Source organism: Patagioenas fasciata, chromosome 7 (assembly GCF_037038585.1).
Source record: "Patagioenas fasciata isolate bPatFas1 chromosome 7, bPatFas1.hap1, whole genome shotgun sequence".
In the NCBI taxonomy this organism is placed as follows: Eukaryota; Metazoa; Chordata; class Aves; order Columbiformes; family Columbidae; genus Patagioenas; species Patagioenas fasciata.
This window is the reverse complement of record NC_092526.1, coordinates 11,661,866-11,682,198: the sequence shown is the minus strand read 5'-3', so window position 1 is coordinate 11,682,198 and position 20,333 is coordinate 11,661,866. Positions and strand designations below refer to the sequence as shown.

The 20,333-nt window shown below is 38.5% G+C and overlaps 1 protein-coding gene across 2 annotated transcripts in view; it reads right to left on the bottom strand.

Moving 5' to 3' along the window:
- Positions 1-20,333, bottom strand: part of MYLK (myosin light chain kinase) — a 210,396-nt gene that overhangs the window by 127,458 nt on the left and 62,605 nt on the right. For both annotated transcript variants that reach the window (XM_065840410.2, XM_071810812.1), the window contains exon 2: positions 19,737-19,894. In XM_065840410.2, coding sequence (XP_065696482.1) covers positions 19,737-19,894 — 158 coding nt within the window. The remainder of the gene's footprint in view (positions 1-19,736; positions 19,895-20,333) is intronic.

Below are 20,333 nucleotides of genomic sequence, written 5' to 3'. Positions count from 1 at the left end.
CTGAGGAAGGTTGTCTCCTTTATAGGCTGTTAAAGAATAACATGTTATAGTAGGTAGTATTTAATAGCCTAAAACAAACAGGTTTGCTGTTCCTGCAACTAAGTAACACTGCTTTTTGACAGCTGATTCTCAGCGAGAACTTGGTAGGAAAACTGCCCATTTATGTTTCAGATAGAAAAATACCAAATATACTTCTTAGACAAAATGTATGGAAGTTATAGTTATTTGAATTAACATATGCACTGATAAAGGGCTATGAAAAATAGACTTTTCCACTTGTCTTGAGACTTTTAGGGATACGTAACCCTTGAGGCTATTAAAAATGATGCTCTCAGCCTGTATCTCATTCATTGCAACACAGAGAAATCATTTCTCAAAAATGCTGATGGTTACTAGTGTAGGTAGGAGATCTACAGTTAGACTGTAGTGTCTGGAAGCATTAAAACAACATAAAAACAAAGGTTGCATGACCTAGGTAACAAGTCTCTCAAGAAGAATGGTGGTAATGTGGAATGTTTTTGAATGCATAAAGGCATAAAGATACCTGCAAAGCAGAAGAGACTAAACTGTTTCCCACATCCACAGTAAATAGGACAAGCAACAGACTTCTAAGAGAAACTGGCCACTGGGTTGGTAGATGATGTCTCACAGCAATGACCTTTAGAAGAACAGCAGGTGTTTTGCTTATTTGGCTGCCTGTCTCTCTTAACATTAAGGAACACCAGAGAGTGATGTAACTTTCTGAAAAGGGTTTCTAGCTATACTTTGTTCCATTCCCACTTTCAACCAGAAACCAGTCATTTCTGCGAACTGCATCTCAAGAAAGGCCACAGATCAGAAGCTGTAAGGGATAAAAAGAGGATAGCCTCAGTTATAGTTGCCAGATGTTCCCGAAGAGTATGGTTTGGACAGATCATTAGAAGTCACACCAGGAGGAGACATAAAGAGAGATGCAGAAAATCACTCAGGATATCTCACAAACTTTGACCTTTATTCTGCTGACTGCAAACAAAAGCCTGACACAAAAAAGAAGGGACTTGGCCAAGTAAATATTATTAGCAGGGCATAAACTGCTTGCACCTTTTGCAAAACTTGGAGTGTTGATTCATTGGATTGTATGAAAAAAACAGCAGAAGAAATGTGATTAAACAGCATGACAAATTTTGTAACTGAAATTCTGCTCAAAGAAGTGAAGATACAGGAAAAAACAATGTATAGCACTTACACTTTAAATGCAGTGTAGACTGTATAACGTAACTCTTCTTCTAGCATCTAGGTATCAGCAAACATGGAACATTATCCACTTTATTACAAGTTATATATTAGGTGGGCTCGTCTAAAGGTCATAGAGTTGAAGGCCCTCATGCAGCCCCAAGACATTCAATCCATACAGTAAAAGCTATTCAGTGGATGAGGCTCATTCTGGGTCCTACAAAAGAAGTGTGTCCCACCGTCATCTGACTTTGACCAGTGTCCTCTGTCTTCCCTGAATCCAGAGCCAAGAGGTTTTGGATCTGGATTTTCACCGAAAGACTTGTGGGGAGAATGCAGTACTGGAAAACAAACTTAGCAATGGGGTCTAAGAATTGGATACTCTGCAACGTGCTCTGTCCACATGGACAGAGCTGTGCGATCTAACAAGAAAAAAGGCCGCTTCTTGTTGTAATAGTTGATACTGATGGGAACTCTGAATGTCAGTTTTAAGAAAAAAAAAGTACTACAAAACTGTGGAGATTACAACATGAACATTGTGAATACAACTCCACTTAAAAGGTGGTGTATTTTTATCTTAATTTAAATTTTTGGAGTAGTGCATGGTTCTGACCCATGCAGCTCTTTGTAAGTCTTGTAACAAAGCATCTATCAGGCTCAAACTGCAGTTTGCTTTAGCAAACGAACAGCAGATGTTCTTGATAAAGGAAAGTGGACATGATACATTGTCAAGCTCCTTCTGAGACTTTAAACACACAGAAACCATACCTCAAGAATAGTTTATCCATTTTAAAAGCTTGCTTCTAAAACAGAACTTGCCTGGCAAGGTTAAAGATGAAAATGTTAAATATTTGGAGACTTAGCTATGACCTTGCAAACAAAGGAGCAGTCTAGAATCTACAGTTGCCTCATTTAAAGCAAAAATGGAATACGTATTAGGACTAAACATAGCTCACTTCAAAGCATTACCTATTGTGTGTACAGGAAACAATAATGGTCTTTCTATAAACCTTGGGTATGTTTTTGTTTAAGAGCTGAACCCTGGTACACCATATGTGTTTAGGTTTCTTGTTCCACATGGACACAGTTCTCATAAATTAGTTCTTTGGGCGTAACCTTAACTGGAACACAACCCTGAAGACGTAAGTCTTCACAACTGGTGTGTGAAATTAGCTGTTCCTTCTCCCAAATGGAGTGGAGCACGGAGAGAAAAATGACAACACAGGCCTTCAAACAGACCCTTGTATTGCAAAAAAAACTCCAAGAAACCAAAACAAAATCATAAAAAAACTCAAACCCAAACAAAAACAACAAACAAACCAACAAACCCCAACCAAACCCAGCAACAATTAAAAAAAATAATCAAAAGTAGAAATTAGAATCAAACATCTGCAAAGAATCACCAACTGCCCATCCCTGGCAATCACTGCATTCTGTTTTTAGGGACTCTCAGACCATGCATAATTATGTCCAGCTCCTTTTCAAGGTTTCACCTATATGAGTGTCAAATTGTACACGTTTTGTGTGATTTTCACTTGTGGCAATGAAAGGAAAACCTTTGCCAAATTGAACTCCTTGATACCACTAATTTTAGCACTGTGAATGAGGAAATCTTGTATTCTTTTAGTCTTGAGTAGAAAAATCATATGCCACAGCACTAACACAGGTTGCAAGATTTATCATTGTCCTGTTTACCCTGATGAAAAATAGGGAAGAATAACCTGGAGATACAATTCATAGAATTCAAGAAGAGCCAGAAAGAGAGAGAGACCACTTTCTTCCTATTTAGTAAAAACTGCTCCTTTAAAATTATTATTTCAATGCAACTGTTACTATGCTATATGGAATTTATCTCTTCCTAGTCCCATGGAAACACCTGTGGCTCAATTTCAGAAGATGCTATGTAATGTGTAGTTTTCACTGCCTTAAAAGATGATAGTAAGTGCTGAGGGGGAAAGTAAAGAGTTAAAGGATTCTCTAAATTTTCACACGAGAGACCCTTTCATAGAGTTTCACTTTGCTGTCTGGCAATGTGCAAGGATTTCTGCAGGAGACTGGCAAAAAGTCCCTTCATCCTAGAAAGCGTGGAATGATTTGATCACGTGGAAAAATAACTTTCTGCCATGCTTCTGTGCATATTCCCTCCCTGACGTACTGACAGTCTCGAATGCTGTATAAGATAAACTTTTGTATTTTTGCTACAAAATTATTTGACTCTGCTAAAATCTCATTAGATCTTTCTTCATTAACTCCACAATGCTCCACTTGGCTGGAAGCATGCATTCAGTTCAGATCATAAACAAATGCTGACATTAAACACATGCTACTTAGATAGTCTAGAAGAAAAGTATGTAACTGGTCTAGTGAGCTACCAGCACACTTCACAGTTCCTGATTGTTTAGGCAAGAATTCAAGTAGCCAAGGACAAAACTTCCATCTTATAATGCATAAAGAAACACGCACGCAGAAAATGCCTACACAAGCACAGGCATTATGGTGGTCACGGGCAAGAGATACTAAAAGTAAAGAAAGGTTCCCAAAACAGTAAGGCACTTGGGAATTCATGAAAAATGCGCTTCTTTGTAAGAAAACTTTGGACCCTAGTTTTCTGTGAAGTTTTACAGAAATTATACAAATTTATTTGAATTTTCCATCTGAAAATATCAAGTTATGAGATGGTCGCAAAACCAGATTTACTTCATGCATATCATCAGAATTTAGAGAACAGCCACAAGTTCCTCTCTGGAGGATACAAACCTGGGCAAGTGCAGCATCTGTATCCATCATCAGGGCAGGCTCAGGAGGGCTCCCAGCCTGTCTGCAAGGCACCGTCTCTTCTCACCTTGTTGTTTGACATTTTACTGTGGCTTCCTACTTTTTATATTTTGGAAAACAGTAAATAAACATTCTTTATTTCCTTCCATGTCATCCACGATCATATAAACTCATTTTAAATATTTGTCTGCTTGTATTGTTCAAGCTGGACAGCCATTGTTTTTTAATCTGTGCATGTACTAGGAGCCATGAAACATCTGACAATCCTTGCCAAATTCTCTGTCTCTTTTCTACCCTGAGATAAGGACATATCAGAACTGCATGTAGTATCCAAAATGCAGGAACTCACAGACTCCTAGATTGATAGAGCTGATCTTTTTCTTTCAATTTCTTTTTAACATTATTTGTTATTTTTCCCACTTTGAGCTGATTAGTCAGAGAGCTGTTCAGTGCAAGATCTCTCTTTTGAATAGTAACATCTAATAAAAATTGGACTAAGTATATTTTATTTTTCTTCTTTTTACTCATCAGTGCTAAATGACATTTGACATTTTACTGTCATGGCATTAAACAGAATGAGATCCTTTTGCAAATGACATGCCACCAATTTTAGTTTTGACTCTTTAAAGTACTTCTGCATTATCTGCAAATTTTGTTAGCTCGCTATTGAACCCCTTATTACAGACTGCAAAGGTGCTGCACGTACTACCACAGCTCTTTAGGGGAATCGGCATTTATGGTACTCCCAGCAGGGAAGTATTTATGACCTATCTGTAGAAGACATGGCCTGCTAACTGAAAAGCAGACAGCAGCTGCAGATAATTTCTTTTTCAATCTTCTCCATTTAATAATATTTTTTTTTTTCGGTAAAATTCAGTGTGGAGATTTCCCAGTGTTGGCTTTGCGCTATCACCAGAGTATAGCTGTTGGAATAAAGCATTGCCTTCCCAGGTACCATAACATGTAGAAGTTCATCTGTCCTAAATTATTTCTGAAGGACTGAAGTGGAATTTCAGAGCAGCATTGGGTGTCAAACTGTTTTGAGTTTAGTTAATTTCTAAGTTCAAACACCAGCACCAATTGATGAAGCTCTTAAGAAAATGCTTAAGCCCTACTTAGGTCTTTTAGACTTAATCACATGCATACATGCTTTTCTAAATTAGATTTTATTTAAAGAATAAGTTTAAATTTATTGTATTTAAAGTATCATTGTTATATGAGTCTTCAGACAGCCCTAAAATAACCTGAAACATCATTCAGATGAAATATAGAACACTATTTAGGATGACTATACTTTCCAGTCTAGTGAACATGAGAGGAACACACCACATAGAGAAACATTTCCATGTAGCTATAATGTCAATCAGCAAGTGGATCAGAGGTTGTAAACCTCTGTTACACTAGTGGGGGCATTTTCACACAGGTGTTGCAGTCTCAGAGTGGCAGCAGTTTTTTGATGGAGCTTTAATAGATCATTCCACCAGCAGCAACATCTGCCTTTTTACTTTCCCTGCATTGTAGCCAACTGACCTGTGGCCATTAAGCGCATGAGGAGTTTTATGCAAACCACCCATATAGCTCACCTGGACCTTTTTTCTGCAGGTACAAGTTTTCTGAACTTAAGACAGGATTATAAATAGACTGAGTCTCTGTCCATCTTTAGATCTATATTTATATTTAGTCATTGTCCATTTTATCCCCTTTTTTAAAAAGGTTTGTCTAGGTTGGCAATTCAAAAGCAGTCAGGTGCCATAAACCTTAGCTAAAGTCTAGAAGAAAGCTTAGGCTATTTCCCCACTGCCACCCAGATGCTCTCCTGGGTCCGTCCTACTCCCTTGTAGTTGTTGCACATTTTGATGAGTTACGCTGGCACAAAAAGATGACAAGGTCTCTGCAGAGTGGTGAAATTCTGACACTTTTTCAAAGAAGGGTTCACAGTGGTTGACATATTTGGTGATTCTGGATCAAGATGTCTATAAAATATTACTAAACGAAGCAGTTGCTTTAAGTCAGTAGCAATGAGTTTAGGAGCATGCCAGAAGCTTCCTGCTAGGCCAGTGTTCACTTCAGAGCAGCAGGAACCTTTACTACAGAAAACAAGATTTTAAAAAATCAGGCCAGAGTTTCACTGTATTGCAAGGGCTGTCAGAACAGGAGCAGTTCATTAATTTCCACTTCAATGGGACAGCCTGATTTACTGTGTTCATAAATTTTATTTGGCAACACTAGAAGAAAGACTGAAATTTAAAACACAAGAAAAACAAACCATTGGGAAACTGTCTCCCGTCTTCCCACCACAAAAAGATTAGCTTTTAACTCTTGACTAATAGTTTTACTTTCAGTTGTGAATTCTTCATTCAGCAACAACACAGAAAGGTGGATGAAGCTTGTTTAGACCAAGCACAGATCTAAACACAGGTTTAAAGTACTAGGAAGCCCCGTGACACATACAGGATGAAATTAACACCAACATTTTGCTCTGTCATTAGCAAAATGTGTGTATGTTCCCACTTAAAAGTAAAACTATAAATATTTAACTGTTTTATATCACAGAATTGATCGTGAAATCCAGACACAATGAGCCTCAAATTGAGACCGGGGAACCATCAGGTCAAAACAACTCTGCTAATACCACACAACAATAGCAAAACTAAATGACGTCAATTATTTTCAGAGCAATGATCCCTTCATAACAAAAACTTTTAGAGTTTGAATTGGCAATTACTTGAAAAATAATACTATCCACACTGCTTCTTGCCTCTCTCAAGAGAACAACCATAATTCACTGTAATAACACCTGTAAACCAATAATTTTTCCATTGCATATTATTTCTGGAAAAATCAAGTGTTAGCTTTTTTCTGACTGATGAGAAATTTTTGCCTTAATAGGACATGATTTTACACGTTGCTGAATACTAGTGGCCCTATTGCATTGTAGAAACTATGCCACTGACCAGAAGAGCTTCATACTTTCCTAGTTTGGGGATGCTGTGCTTAGCAATTCAATATCAATGCATACTATCAACAGGTAAGGAATCTCTATACATTTACAGGAGCAGACACAGTCTGTATGACCTACTGTGGAAAATTAATAAAAAAAGAAAATGTGTTCTGTTTCTGTGCCCAAAACACAAAGCTACTGTTTGATGCTATGAAATTCATTATTAAGGGCAACAATCCACATCTGAAGTGTAAGGTGATAAAAACTCTTTGCTCTGAATGAAGACACCAGTACTTTATCAATTTCCAGCCAGACAAGATTTATTTCCTGCAATTTAGGAGTCTGTCAGTGGTCACAGGAAATGCTAAAACTAAATTTTGTTGCTGAGTTGACTGCGCAGTTGTATGTTCATGTAAAGACTGTCTGCTGACAGCTACGAATGCTGCTGGCAAAGGCAGAGCTCTGGATATGTTATAAAAATTCTCCTCAGTTATAAATGCTGATTAATTGTTAATGAAGTGCATGAAATGGCATTTCTTTAAAATTTCACTAAAAAGTAGAATTAATGTTATTACAAAGAGATATAAAATATAACGTTGGATTGTGAAGATGCAAATACATTATACAACCTAAACATCTAGCATTTCTCATTGCATTGTTTATTCCTCTATGTGCATCTTGTTGCTATGTATTAAATAATTAGGTACTTCCATACATAAACCTATTGCAAAACAGCAACTGCTCATTAGCAACTGTCAGTGATGTTTTTATCCTGTAATAGTCTTTCATAGAATAGTCTTTCAAGGCTTCACACATATACTTTTCAATAAGAGCTTAGTAGAGATAACTCATACAGTACAATATACAAGCTATATTTAAAATAAAAGTAAAAATCAAGAGCTGAGAAACAACTGTTCAGAAGAAAAAACCCTCAAAGCACTAACTGAAATACAAAGTATAAATTAATATGGCTATGAATTTCTAGTTCAACAGCTCAAAATAAATATTTATAGACATGCTGAGTTCAAGAGAAATTTTGTGGGCTTTCCAATGCTTTCTCTCAAAACTAAAATTGCTGTGATCTTGGTAAAAGCAACACACACGTGCACTCAAAAGTAGCTATATTTGTCTAGGTTGCAGAAAAAGTGCTTGTTCTGCAAATGCTTTCAATAGGGCTCCACTTAGCTGCAGTCTTTGGCATTCCTATTGAGAGATCTGAACAAATTCAACATAAAGTTTTCCATTAAACCTATGAGTGTGTAAGTGTCCTGAGCAGAGAAATCTTTGTTTACCACCCTGTCCATTAGCATATCCCAACAGGCAAGCAAACTGGCATTTGTGTCAAGACACTGAACACCTAATTCTGGCAGAGTGTTTTCATTAAGTGATGCTCCTAATCCAACAGCAGCCACCTAGATATTGGTGAAATTTGCTCCTATTGCAAATATTAACTTTCTCTTCCAAAATCAGGAGCTATTTATCTCCCATAAGGATAGGTTTACATCTAATGTACCAAATGGGAACTGAACTTCTAGAGGACAGCAGTTCAGTTCTGAATCCAGACACATATTTCTGCGTGATCTTGCACAAACCAATAAATTTCACCATGCCTCAGTACTTTGCATGAATGTCAAAGAGGGTAGCAATGACTATTTCCTCTGTTCTTGTAGCTGGGAAGGTCATCAGAGAAGGGTCCAACTCTGGTCTACCCCATGTATGTGTTAAATACTATCACAGCAAACATATACTAGGACTCCAGTTGAATTGGGCTGTTTAAGTGGCACCATGAAATATGCAAAAATCAATACCATTTACCATAGTTCTTTGTATTTCCAAGACTTTATCATACTTTTTCTTCCAGTGCCCTGGCTTTTAACATCACTTTGTTTTGAAATATTTATATTTGCATCCCTGTAGAGACCAGAATTTATATAGACAAAATATTCAAGCTTAAGTATATTGAACTCTTGTTCCAGGGTGTTCCCAGAACAGAAAAATTCTTAACTGATTGTTTGCCTAATGAGTACGGGAATGTGATACGAGTTAGATTTCGGATAAATGATACCAGATACTACTGTATGTGGGAGGTGCTTTAACAAAGCTTTTACAAAATACAGTGCATTACACTAATATTCTTTTTTTGATAATGGAACATTTCCAGGTTTTCACTCCCTAATACAAAGTGGTGCATATAGCTAAAACTCCTTTGAGGAGTCAGTGGAATGCCTTGATTTCTCTGGCTCCTACTAGTGCAGAGAGCTTTGACAAATTGCATTTGACAGCAATAGAAATAGAAGTGTCCCCCTTATCAAGCATGACCCCAATACACCAGCCTCTCTCCTCTTCCAAAGGTTATTTCCTCCATGGAACAGAAGAACACAGAGATCTGTTCACATGTGACGCTGAACTATGAACTGGGATTACTTTTTATTTTAAAATCATGATGAATGCAGGTTTGTACCCACACACTAAACAATGAACTCTGGCAGCTTAGGCACAGACATATGTGCTGTTTCTGGCACCTGCTAGAGATTCAGTAAGTTCCACTAACACAGTGATAACATCTTACAGACGGAAAACTAAGCACTGACCGGGGACCTACGGAAGGACAGTCTGGCTCTGCCTACTTTTTTCCTGATCGCATCCTCTGGTTGGATCCTGAACCCAATTCATTGCTGGCTGTGTCTGGGACCATCATAGACCCTGTTAGAGCCCAGGGCCCTGACTGCTCTGCTCAGAGCTGGTGGGACTATGACCCATTGGGAATGGCACAGCCCATGCATGACTCACCCTCAGCTCCCAGCTCAGCCTTCCATAGGGAACAGCCAGCCCATGCTGCTCCCCGTCAGACAAGTTGGATTCTCTCCTGCATGAATGTGTTGAACTGTACACGATTCACAGCAGTGTTGTTTTCTGTTCGGCATGCACTTAAATGGTAGGGAATCCAGATGTTACATGTGAAAAAAGTATGTTGTCTGGTTTTGCCCAGTAGGTTTCCAAACTTCATACTGTGTTGATGAGTAAACAGAGCCAAGTAACATGTCAAAAGCAGAAATTTTTAGCTTTGGAGTCTAGGTGCTAGAGTGAGTGTGGACTGAGCAAAACCGCAGTGAATAATGATGTGTTTTGATTATAAACCTTCTCCACATGTGGTCTTCTGCAATGATTCTGAATGCGTCATTGCTTGCTGTCTGTTAATGACTATTTATTTTCCTACAGGGGAAATGCAGAATTATACCAAAAAGTGTGATTTGGTGTCATCTGGCATAATTTAGGTCAAATGCTCAGGGACACATTTATAGACAGTCAAAGACATACTTTGCTATTTTACATGGTCTTGCAGTTATATACCTCACTGAACCCCTCCCTGACCTCAGTGGTTTCTTTAGTCAGATGAAAGCAAGGTGCTGAAGTGAAGTTTAAGCCTTGCTTATAATGGGAGAAGACATACATTACTAGTTAGTCGACTGCCTGTCTGATGATAAGTGTTCCATCCTAACTTTTGGTTCAGCTAGAAAAAAGAAATTTTAAGTTGTTCTGGCTAGGGGCATATTTCTGGAAGGAAGGAAGGAAAAACAAAACCAAAACCAACACCCACCCCCCCATGCCCCCAAAACCAAAAGAAAAAAACCCGAGTCAACAACAATAACAAAAACCCTTTCACACCACTATTTGCTATTTTGCAGCACAAGGAAAAGAAAGTAAACTGCTCACACTGTTCCAGTTACTGGGTCTTTAACCTCTAAACCTATTATGACTGTGAAAGAATCAATTCCTCAAAAAAGCAATTTTAAAACATCACAATGATAAATTGCAGTCATGTTTCACATACTATTAAGAACATTTATTTAAATAAGAATGCACAATGCTACGTGATGAGTTTTATTGCCAGCGGAACTGACCACAAGGGCACACTGGCCCAGAGTAGCAAGGGAAACCGGTCTGGAAAAGATAACGATATTTTTTATGTTAAAAACAGAATTGAAGAACCTAATAAGTCTTCGTTGAAATTTGAGAGATTCATGATTAACTATCATGGGACAAGAAAAACAAGAATTATACTGACCCCTTCTACCCCGGCTTACATGGACTCAATCTCTGAACACATCTTTGGTCAGATATTTAGCATGTGCTGATTAGCAGTTTTTCTCTTGGAAAACAGCTAGATTCTATTCTATTATTTTTTCAGATATTCTTATCATCCACAAATGGTGGACTTCATGATTAGTCACTCTGTGTATTCCATCACTACTTTTTAAAAAGACTGAACCTTCTTTAAACCACAATATTAATATTTCACATCTCCTCTTCCTCTGCAAAGCTGCAATATTTAAAAAACGTTGACAATATCTATGAAGTTTTTCTCTGATTTCTATTTGAGGACTATAGAAAAATAGAAGTCCAGAAATCCCTAATAATGAAGTAAATTATTTTCTTCCAAATCAACCCTAGGGATATCACTATGGATAAATCCTTGAAAAAACACACTTGCTTTCTTTAGCTGACACAAAACCATGCTTCATGAAGATCACAGTAGCTGGTGATCACAAGATAGATATCTACAATAAACTTCTCAGAATCAACAGTTTTTTCATTCCCCCAACTCGGACTGGGAGCGGGTAGATACAATTAAATCACACAATTTTATTGTCAAGTTCCTTATGTGATTTTAATTGCTTCCATCTCGAAATTCAAAAGAATTGGAAACACATTAAAGAAAAAGTAAAGAAAGAAAGAAAAAAAGTAGTGTCCAAGAGCAGCACAAATGCAGAGTCTGGCTTCAGCTAAAACAATGCTGGTTTGAATAGATACTGCACAAAATAATTAGAGATTCTCTTTATCTCCATATGTACATTGGCTGAAGTGTTCTAAAAAACATCCGTTATTATTAACATTATTATTTAAAAAATGGGTTTGCTGTTCCTTTAATTACAGTAGTTCATATCAAATCAGTCAAGAATAGGGAGCTACTCTTTCTGCCATCACACAGATTGGCAGAGTAGTACTCCTGTCCCCAACTGGTTGCAGATAAGCAATTAAGGTAGGAAAGGAGATAGAAAGCAAACAATATAATACATATGATAGTTGCAAATAGCACATTTCTTCTATAGTTTGGGGATGAGTTACTGCAAATGGGCTCATTTATGTATATGTATGTGTATATATATGTGTGTGTGTGTATATATAGATATATATAAAGATAGGTATCTATATAGATATGCAGATATGTATATATATATATAAATCAACCCTGAGAAAGGGCAACTGAGCATAGGGATACTGTATGTCCGGTCTTCCCCAGTCATGGCCTCTTCCCTGCTTTGAAATTTTGTCTGGGTGGAATCTGAAGATATTCAGCATTGTCTAGGATTTCTGAACGTCTGGCATATTGGAGCAGCTCTGCAAAAGGTCTGACCAAACTTTGCTGCCAAACACCCAGAAAGCTTGGCTGTTGCCTCAGCGCACACACACAGATCAGTTGTATGGGACGGTGGACTAAGTCCATATCCTGCACACATGCTGCAGAGGAATGCTTAAATACTTTTACCTGGAAACTCCTGAGTATAACTATGAAGGCCGTAGGTGACAGGGAGACAGCTATGAATTTATGAGTTAAAGAGACAAAGACCGAATTAGAGCTCACAGACCAGTTCTGTCTGAAACCTAGAAACTTCTTGAGCAGTCATTTATACCCCTGCAGTTTTTTTCTAAAGGACATATCGTGTGCAAGGCAGGGAAAATGGGTGTCAACACATGGGTGCTTGCGTCAGTTGATGAGGGGAAGTGTCATTGAATAATTCTAGGTGCAGATGAAGTGTATGGGGAAGCAATTTTGATTGAATCTCAGCTTAACCACTTCCCAGCAGAGCAGCCCCTCCCACTTTGTCCTTGTCTAAAGCTGAAACTCTTTAAGCTGCCAGGACAGAGTTATGCAATGAAGTAAAACCAAATAAAATAATGCATGTATTATTCATGAGAACATGTAAATGGGTAAAAAAACAGTACTGTGGTAAGCGAATATAATGGGAGGTTAATCACAGCAAGGAAAAAGAAATAGCAGAAGAGCGAAACAGAAAAAAAGTGTGCTATAAGCTGTTCACATCCACCTAACTTGTGTTTGTTTTCCTTTTTCAATTTCAATGCCTATTTGATACAGCATGCTTCAGTAACTTCTAAATGCACCAAATTTTCCCAAGAAAAATTCTTTCCACTGGTATGTAGAAAGAAAGATCAAATCAAATCTCCAGTCAAATCAATAACTTTTTCTATTTTTTTCTTCCAAAAACTTGCCTTGGTGTTTTGTATCAGGTTTCTGGGGACATCACAGAGCATGGAAGTGTTACAGATCAGTACAAGTCCTCCCACAGCATTCTCTTTCCTCAGACAACTGTCTCATATGAAAACACTGATTTTTCCTGAGGTTTTTCCTCATATGGCTCGGCAGAGTCACCCCTCCAGAGAGTGCAGATCCAAACCTGCTGGCAGCTTCCTGCAATCAGCTGCCCAATACATTTTGTAACAGCAAATATTTCCTGCCTACAGCAGAGGATTTTGTGCCATGTCATCATTCTCTGCCATTATATGGGCTTCTCGCATTTCAGAGCCTGCCATCTCAAATGTAGACATACAATGTAATTAAGGCATACTTGTGGAGTGCCTGCTGACCAGAGCTTGGAAATGGAGCACACATTGCTGCTTGAAGTCCAAAGCAAAGGAAGGATAACAAAGGTTTTGCCATGAAAAGCTAGTGCAGCAGCCACAGTAAAACAAATTGGTTAGATCTTGGTTTTCCTGTCAGCAGATAGCTGATAGGATTTACAAATGCTGTGGCAGCGTTCCCTTCGATGCTTCTTTTAATGCTTCATCTCTTAACACACCACATATTTGGGTCTCCTGTCTCTCTCAGAACAGATGGCAGAACCACTGCCAATATTCCCACAGTCTCTTGTTTCTCATTGCCTTATCTCAGTTTCTTAGGCACAACATTTCAGAGAGTACCTGTGCAACCAGCAGCAGCAAAAGCAGCTGAGAAGATGACAAATCGATGCACATCACTGGACTGATATGAACAGATGCAGACAGGGTGTTGCAACAGCAGGGTGATAGAAGGAGAACCAGAAAGCACATTAACTGGGGGCAGGATTTGACATGGACCTGGCTTGCCTTAAAATTGACCGTCCAGCTCCGTTACCTGGAGAGGAATGGAAGGGAAAGAGCAGAACAATAACTATTGACCGGGCAGCTGAACTAAGTAGCCCAACATCTACTCAGACTATGAACTACATGTGAATCCATGAAATCAAGCTCCCTGGGATTAGAATACCAGACTAGATTTAGTAGTTTGATATCTTGGTTCTGGCAATCAACCATATATGATGGTTCACATGAAACAGAAAAACAACTTGTACTGCACTGTTGCCAATTATGCAATGCTCTGTCCAAGGAGAAAAATTCTTTCCTGACCCCTAGGCAATCAGTCTGCGGTCCATAGCACGACATTTGGCTGTTCCTCTCTAGTAGAGCTGTAGCACAAGTATTTTTGAGGTTCATAAAATTAATAACCACCAATATTACCCTCAAAAGTTATACATGTGTGCAGCCAAAGCAGGTTGAATTAACTGCTTGCCACAATCAAATACAGAGGTTAATATCACTCTAGACATGGAAGGGTTTGTTGGAAATGGATGATTCTTTGACGTGTCGTTTTTCACTGCTTGACGCTCAGCGACATTACAGTAAAGAGCCAGAAGTGTTCATGCTATATTTTTGTGTGAGCCTATTGCTATTTAAGTTTGGCAAAATTATGTGTGGGCAGCTGATCACATAGTTATCAACTACAAATGCTTGGTTTGGGTAACCACCTTTTTTTTCTTTTTTTTTTTTTTTTTAAAGCAACCCTCCTGCAGACTATTTTATTGGTTCCAGAACCCAAAGCTTAAAATAGGGAGGGAAAGATCAAGAAAATGTGGTTCAGTGGTTAGAGAACAGCAAAGATTCTAATTTTTTGTTCTCAGCTTCTCCATCACTTTGCTGCAGAAACCTCAGTAAATCTCAATATGCCTTAACATATCTTTCTGTACGGAAGTTAACATGGACTAGGGAAACATGGATGAAAGCACCAATGTTCACCGACTCCTTAGGTTGGCAGTCACAGTGCAGAGCCCTGCTGGGGCCAGCCCTTCCGGCTGCTCGATTCACCTACACTACACACACCACCAGCACTTCAGGGTCCCAGTGTCGGGCTTTTTCTGCCACAGAAAGCCAGCCTGCTTTCAAGACTCCTCAGACAGTCATGGATGAACTTCTCAGTCCTTTTAAATACAGAAATAGAACCAGAGGATTAGTATACCATCTTAATCCACACATGGCAAGGTTCACAAACCAAAACAAAAGCTTAACTGGAGCCAATTCAGGCTGAGAGCAACACTTAAGCTGTGGTTATAGGTGGATGCAGAGTGGAGTCAGGGTAACATTTAAATAACTGCTAGATTCTACAATAGAACTTCCAGTTACAGTGGGAACTTTGAGCTGGATAAATGTAATTGTCTAAGATTTAGGAGTCAAATATCTAAATATGAAGGACTGAGTCTTCTCAAAAACAATGGAGTTTAGACTGAAGCTTGTCTTATGTCCCAAAGTCACTGAACCATATTGATCTACTATGGCATTTTGAACTTCTACTGTAGAATAGTGCAGCTGAGCATGGGAGTGAGAGAGACAAACAAATTTTAAACTAGATATGTACTTGTAGGTCAGCATATTAACGTTATGTTGTGATTGAAGTATCCTGCACAGTTTTGCCAAATAAAATTTAGGAATGCTCAAAATTTGAAAGACTTTGATAGAATACTGTGCTTGGATTATGAATTAATAAAATATTATCAACAGCATCAAAATACCACCTTGCCTAATAATTTACAGATGCTTATTGAGGTGCTATGGCTGTAAAGGATTTCCATGTCCTCTCATGTGACACTTGACACAGAAATGCCCATGATATTTGCTACAAAGAAATTAATCTCCTTCATTAGTATGCTATTGAGTATTGCAAAATCCAGTGATGTTCAGATGAATTAGAAAGAAAAATATACAATGCCAATTTAATGTTGCAAAGCACTGATAAATATTCCAGTGATTAATACAATGGAGAAACAAACACCTTAAAACAAAGCCTGGTAACACTGGCCTGCTTTCCTTTTCCAGTTGTATCTGACAGACAAGTTACAATGTCTTGGCACAAGGCAGGAGATTACTATTCTGACCTGTCTACCTCACACATGATGTGCAATTGAAGAACAGCACATCAATCACTTCCTAACAAGCTGAGAACCTACAGCACAATGTCCGAATGATCTGGGATGGTTTCCCTGAAAATCACCTTGGCAACTGACTGACGAACAGCAGACATTTGGGGAGCATCTGGGGAAGGTAACCTTGCCTTTGCCTTACTAAGGGGTTCCACCCCTCAGGCTGTGCTCCAGGCCAAAATCTTCCTCATACACTTCAAAGATGATGAGCTAACTTTTTATACTGAGGCCACATTAGACAACTGAGAACTGCAGTGTGACAGTGGGAGGAAAAAAAAAAAAAAAATTGTTAATAGCGACTCCAGTTCCTTTTTACCTCAATTTTCTCACATTTGTGCTATTTCTCAATTTCTGCACTCTCCTCGATTGAATTGCCATTTCACACAACTGATCTTACATGCCACTGGAAAGAAAACAACAAGTTTGACTTTGGTGTCTTCTCTTCCTTGTAAATTAATGAGAATACAGGATCATCAAAATATCAGGTTTATATCCTGTCTTGGACTCTGAAAATGTTTGTTCTTTCTGATAAGATAAATTCCACTGCAAAGGAGCTCTTTGAAGAAAATCTCCTGTCTAGCCATTTTTAAAATTTTTTATTTTTCTTTAGCCTGAGTCTAGTTTAATATTTATACTGTGTGATGAAGCAAGAATATCAGCAACAACCCATCGTGACATCTGCAGCCTATTTCCCAGGACAGAAAAACCTAAATAAGTTCAGTATCTACTTTTATTACTAATTCTTAATAAATTGTGTTTCTTAAGATTGTCCTTTTGCATAGGTCCACTGTCCTTCTGAATCTCTGGAACATGCAAGTGACAGAAGAAATAGCCTTGTACTAACCAGCTGAAGATGGATTCAGATGATACAAGCCCCTCAGGCTGCAATCTTGTAGTTCTGCAGTGATTAAGTGACAGAATCCTTTCAAACTGTACCGTTGCATGCACCCTCACCCTGCTCATGTTACTAGACTAGGAGCACAAACAACATACTAATAAAAAGCAGAACCAAACACAATCTCCCCAACTGTGTTAAATTATAAACAACTGATCACACAGACTCAATTTTAATAGTTGGTATTGTAATTTTAAAATTAATTTTTCTTGCATAAGATAATAAGAAGAACATGCTGCGCTCCATTACTCTCTGTATCCAATTATTATAATGTAGCTTGTTCTCTCCACTCCCCCTGCCCCCAGTAACAGCTAGGGTAGATTCCAGGAAATTTGGAACTGATTCATAATGATAAAGATTGACTGTTTCATGTCTTCAGCTGTCATATATTTCTTCACACCTGTGTTACCTGAAAGGTAAAACAAAGCTCCTTCAGGGCAGCAAGCTGCACTGAACAAAAACCAGGCAATGTTCCACGCATAGCAAGAGGCTGAAGCGTCAAAGACAGCAGCTGTAACTATGTAATCTTGGTTTGCCAAACTATTAGGGCAGGCTACTCATCACAAAGTAATTGCAGATCTCACATGTATTTGAGTGGAGCTGTGCTCTTAATGTTTGACACTCTAAAAAGCACTTGGAGCACTGAAGATTTATTTCAGCTATATGGCATGCATGCAACTAGTATATTATCATCCCCATTTTAAGGATGGAAAATTAAAGGTTTCAGTCATGCTCATATGCCAAATAGGCAGAACTGGAATTTAGATTTTCATCAAGTAGGTTCAAATGAGGACTTCAGTCAAAACTTCATTCCTTCAAGGAACTTAAGCCTGTCAGTTTGATTAGTATTGAGTTTGTGTATTTTTTTTCCAAGCTACTAAGCACCGCCCCGTGCCCCCTGACTTTACCATTCCAGACTTCAAAGCAAATTTAAAAAAAAAAAAAGATAGTTATCCCTGGAGAATTAACACTTTAAAACCAGATCTGAAAAGAATGTAAAGCACTGATGACACTCCAGCAATTTTACAATTGCTTCTATGTGACTAATAAGAAAAAGTTTGAAGAGTGCACTGAAAATTGGAAATATCCCACTTGAGCTTTAAATTAGGAAACATGGAATTGTAAACCCAAATCTTAGCAACATCACACGCTTCAAATTTGATTTCACTCTACTGCTATTGCCAGTTGCAGTGTTGTCTGAAAGAACCAGTCAGAGTTAGAATAGTACTGTATGTAAGTGTCACATCCATAAAGTAGCAACATGTTGCCATTTTTCCACTGTGTGCAACAAAGGAAGGTGAAATAATGAGAGGGAAAAGAAAAAAGAGATAAAAACAGTAAGAAAGGGAATGCTCAGTAGGACTGGCCATTGTCAGGCACACAGTTTCTGGTTGCTGCCTTAAAATCACAAGAAAATTAAGCTAATTAAAAAGATAAACCACAACTTTTCTAAAGGTTTGATAATAAACCTGTTCTTTGGTTTAAACACTTTCATTGAAATTATCTGCTTCCTCTGAAAATTGCCAAAAAGTCAAATCCAAGAACTACTTCTGAGTTGAGTTTTTGTTTTGCACTTAAAAAGTTCTATACTCCAAAAATTGTTTTTCTACCCAGTTCCTGTTGAAAGATCCCAGTTCCTGGCCTGATCTTGCAAAAACAAATAAAATAAATATCAGATGCCCTCTGTTGGCCCTCTGTTTAAGTTAGAGTTTCAGAAGTTAGGAATTTCCCAAATTCCTTCTAGCCCTTGCTTTTGTTACAGTAAAGTTGCAGTTTCCTGCTTCTGTCAGACAAACCTCACCACTGCAAAGATTTACAGTGTGGTCAGTGTGATGATACAGCTGTCAGCATGCAATCAGAGCATGATACGAGCAGAAGGAAGCTGAGAGGAAAAATCCCAGGAAAAAGATTGGGGTTAAGGAAGGAGAAAGGAAAATAGCTGAAACAGGGAAGAGATCATACCAGGACTGAAGCATGAAAGAAATATGGATGGCAGTAAGGACAATTCAATGTCCCAGGCATGAGGGGAAGGGGGGAACCTGAGATGCATACACCACTGTACATTCTTTTAAACCCTTTGGGTTAACAAAATACCTTGAATCAGCTCATCCTTCCTCTGAAAATTTTCTTTTTGCTTTCAGATCAGGGAGATGTATGGGAGGTGGTGCAGATACAAAACCATCACAACTCTGTTTACAGAATCCTAGTTTGACTACTAGGAAACAGATGCTGTATCACAGATTTGGGTTACTTATGAAGTTCCACAAATGGGCAGATTTGGGATGCAGGGAGATAAATATGCAATAGGAGAGTATGTACTCTCTGATTAGAGACAGCTCTTGAGGCAGTTTCCCACCGATATTAAGCTCATTGCCTGGTGTGCTCAACTAGGTTATACTTTGCACATCCTCAGGTTTTTGCAACACTCTCCTCAGAAAAAGACCTATAATGTTCCTGCCCCCTCAGGAGGGCAAACCCTGGTGTATTCTTCTTGAGTAAAGGTCCCATATTGCAGAGGTAATTCCAATGTCTTTGCAACCTACTAGACAGCTTCAGAAAAGGGCAAAACCAAATGAAAAAGTCCTTAATCATCTCCATTTCTTACCTTTCCCTCAAACCTTGCGGTGGCTCCCAGCTGCACGCGGATGTTCCGAGGAGGAAGAGTAAATGCTGGTGCTTCAGCAGGGACCGGGGGGCTGAGTGTCAGGGAGGTTTTGGAGACTTGAGTAGATGTCACCAGTTTCACATCCCCCATGATGTGGACTGTAAAAGAGAAACAAGTGGTAATGTAAAAGTTACAATGATTAGTTACTTACGTTTCAGTGCAGCTAAGAATCAGATCAGGAACACATTTTTCTGTATGTCTGCTATATTGATATACATAGTAAGAGTCTTCAGCCTAAGGTAAAACGTGCTATTTTCTCAGTGGGGAACCGAGACCCAGGAAGGTTGCCTGGTGAGCCTACAGTTGCGGTCAGGGTCACAGCCTTGAGCTGAACTCAGTTTGAACTCTCAAGTCCCAGGCCAGAGCCTTAACCAAAAAGTCACCCTTTACAACTGTATTAAATTGTAATAACTTATTTCAGGAGGATATTTTCACAACGTGACTTTGATTTTCCTGGCCTGGAATACACCAAAATCAATAAGTCTCAAAAGTAGAGCCAATGTTAAACAAGTGGTTATGAAATAAAGAGACCTCTGT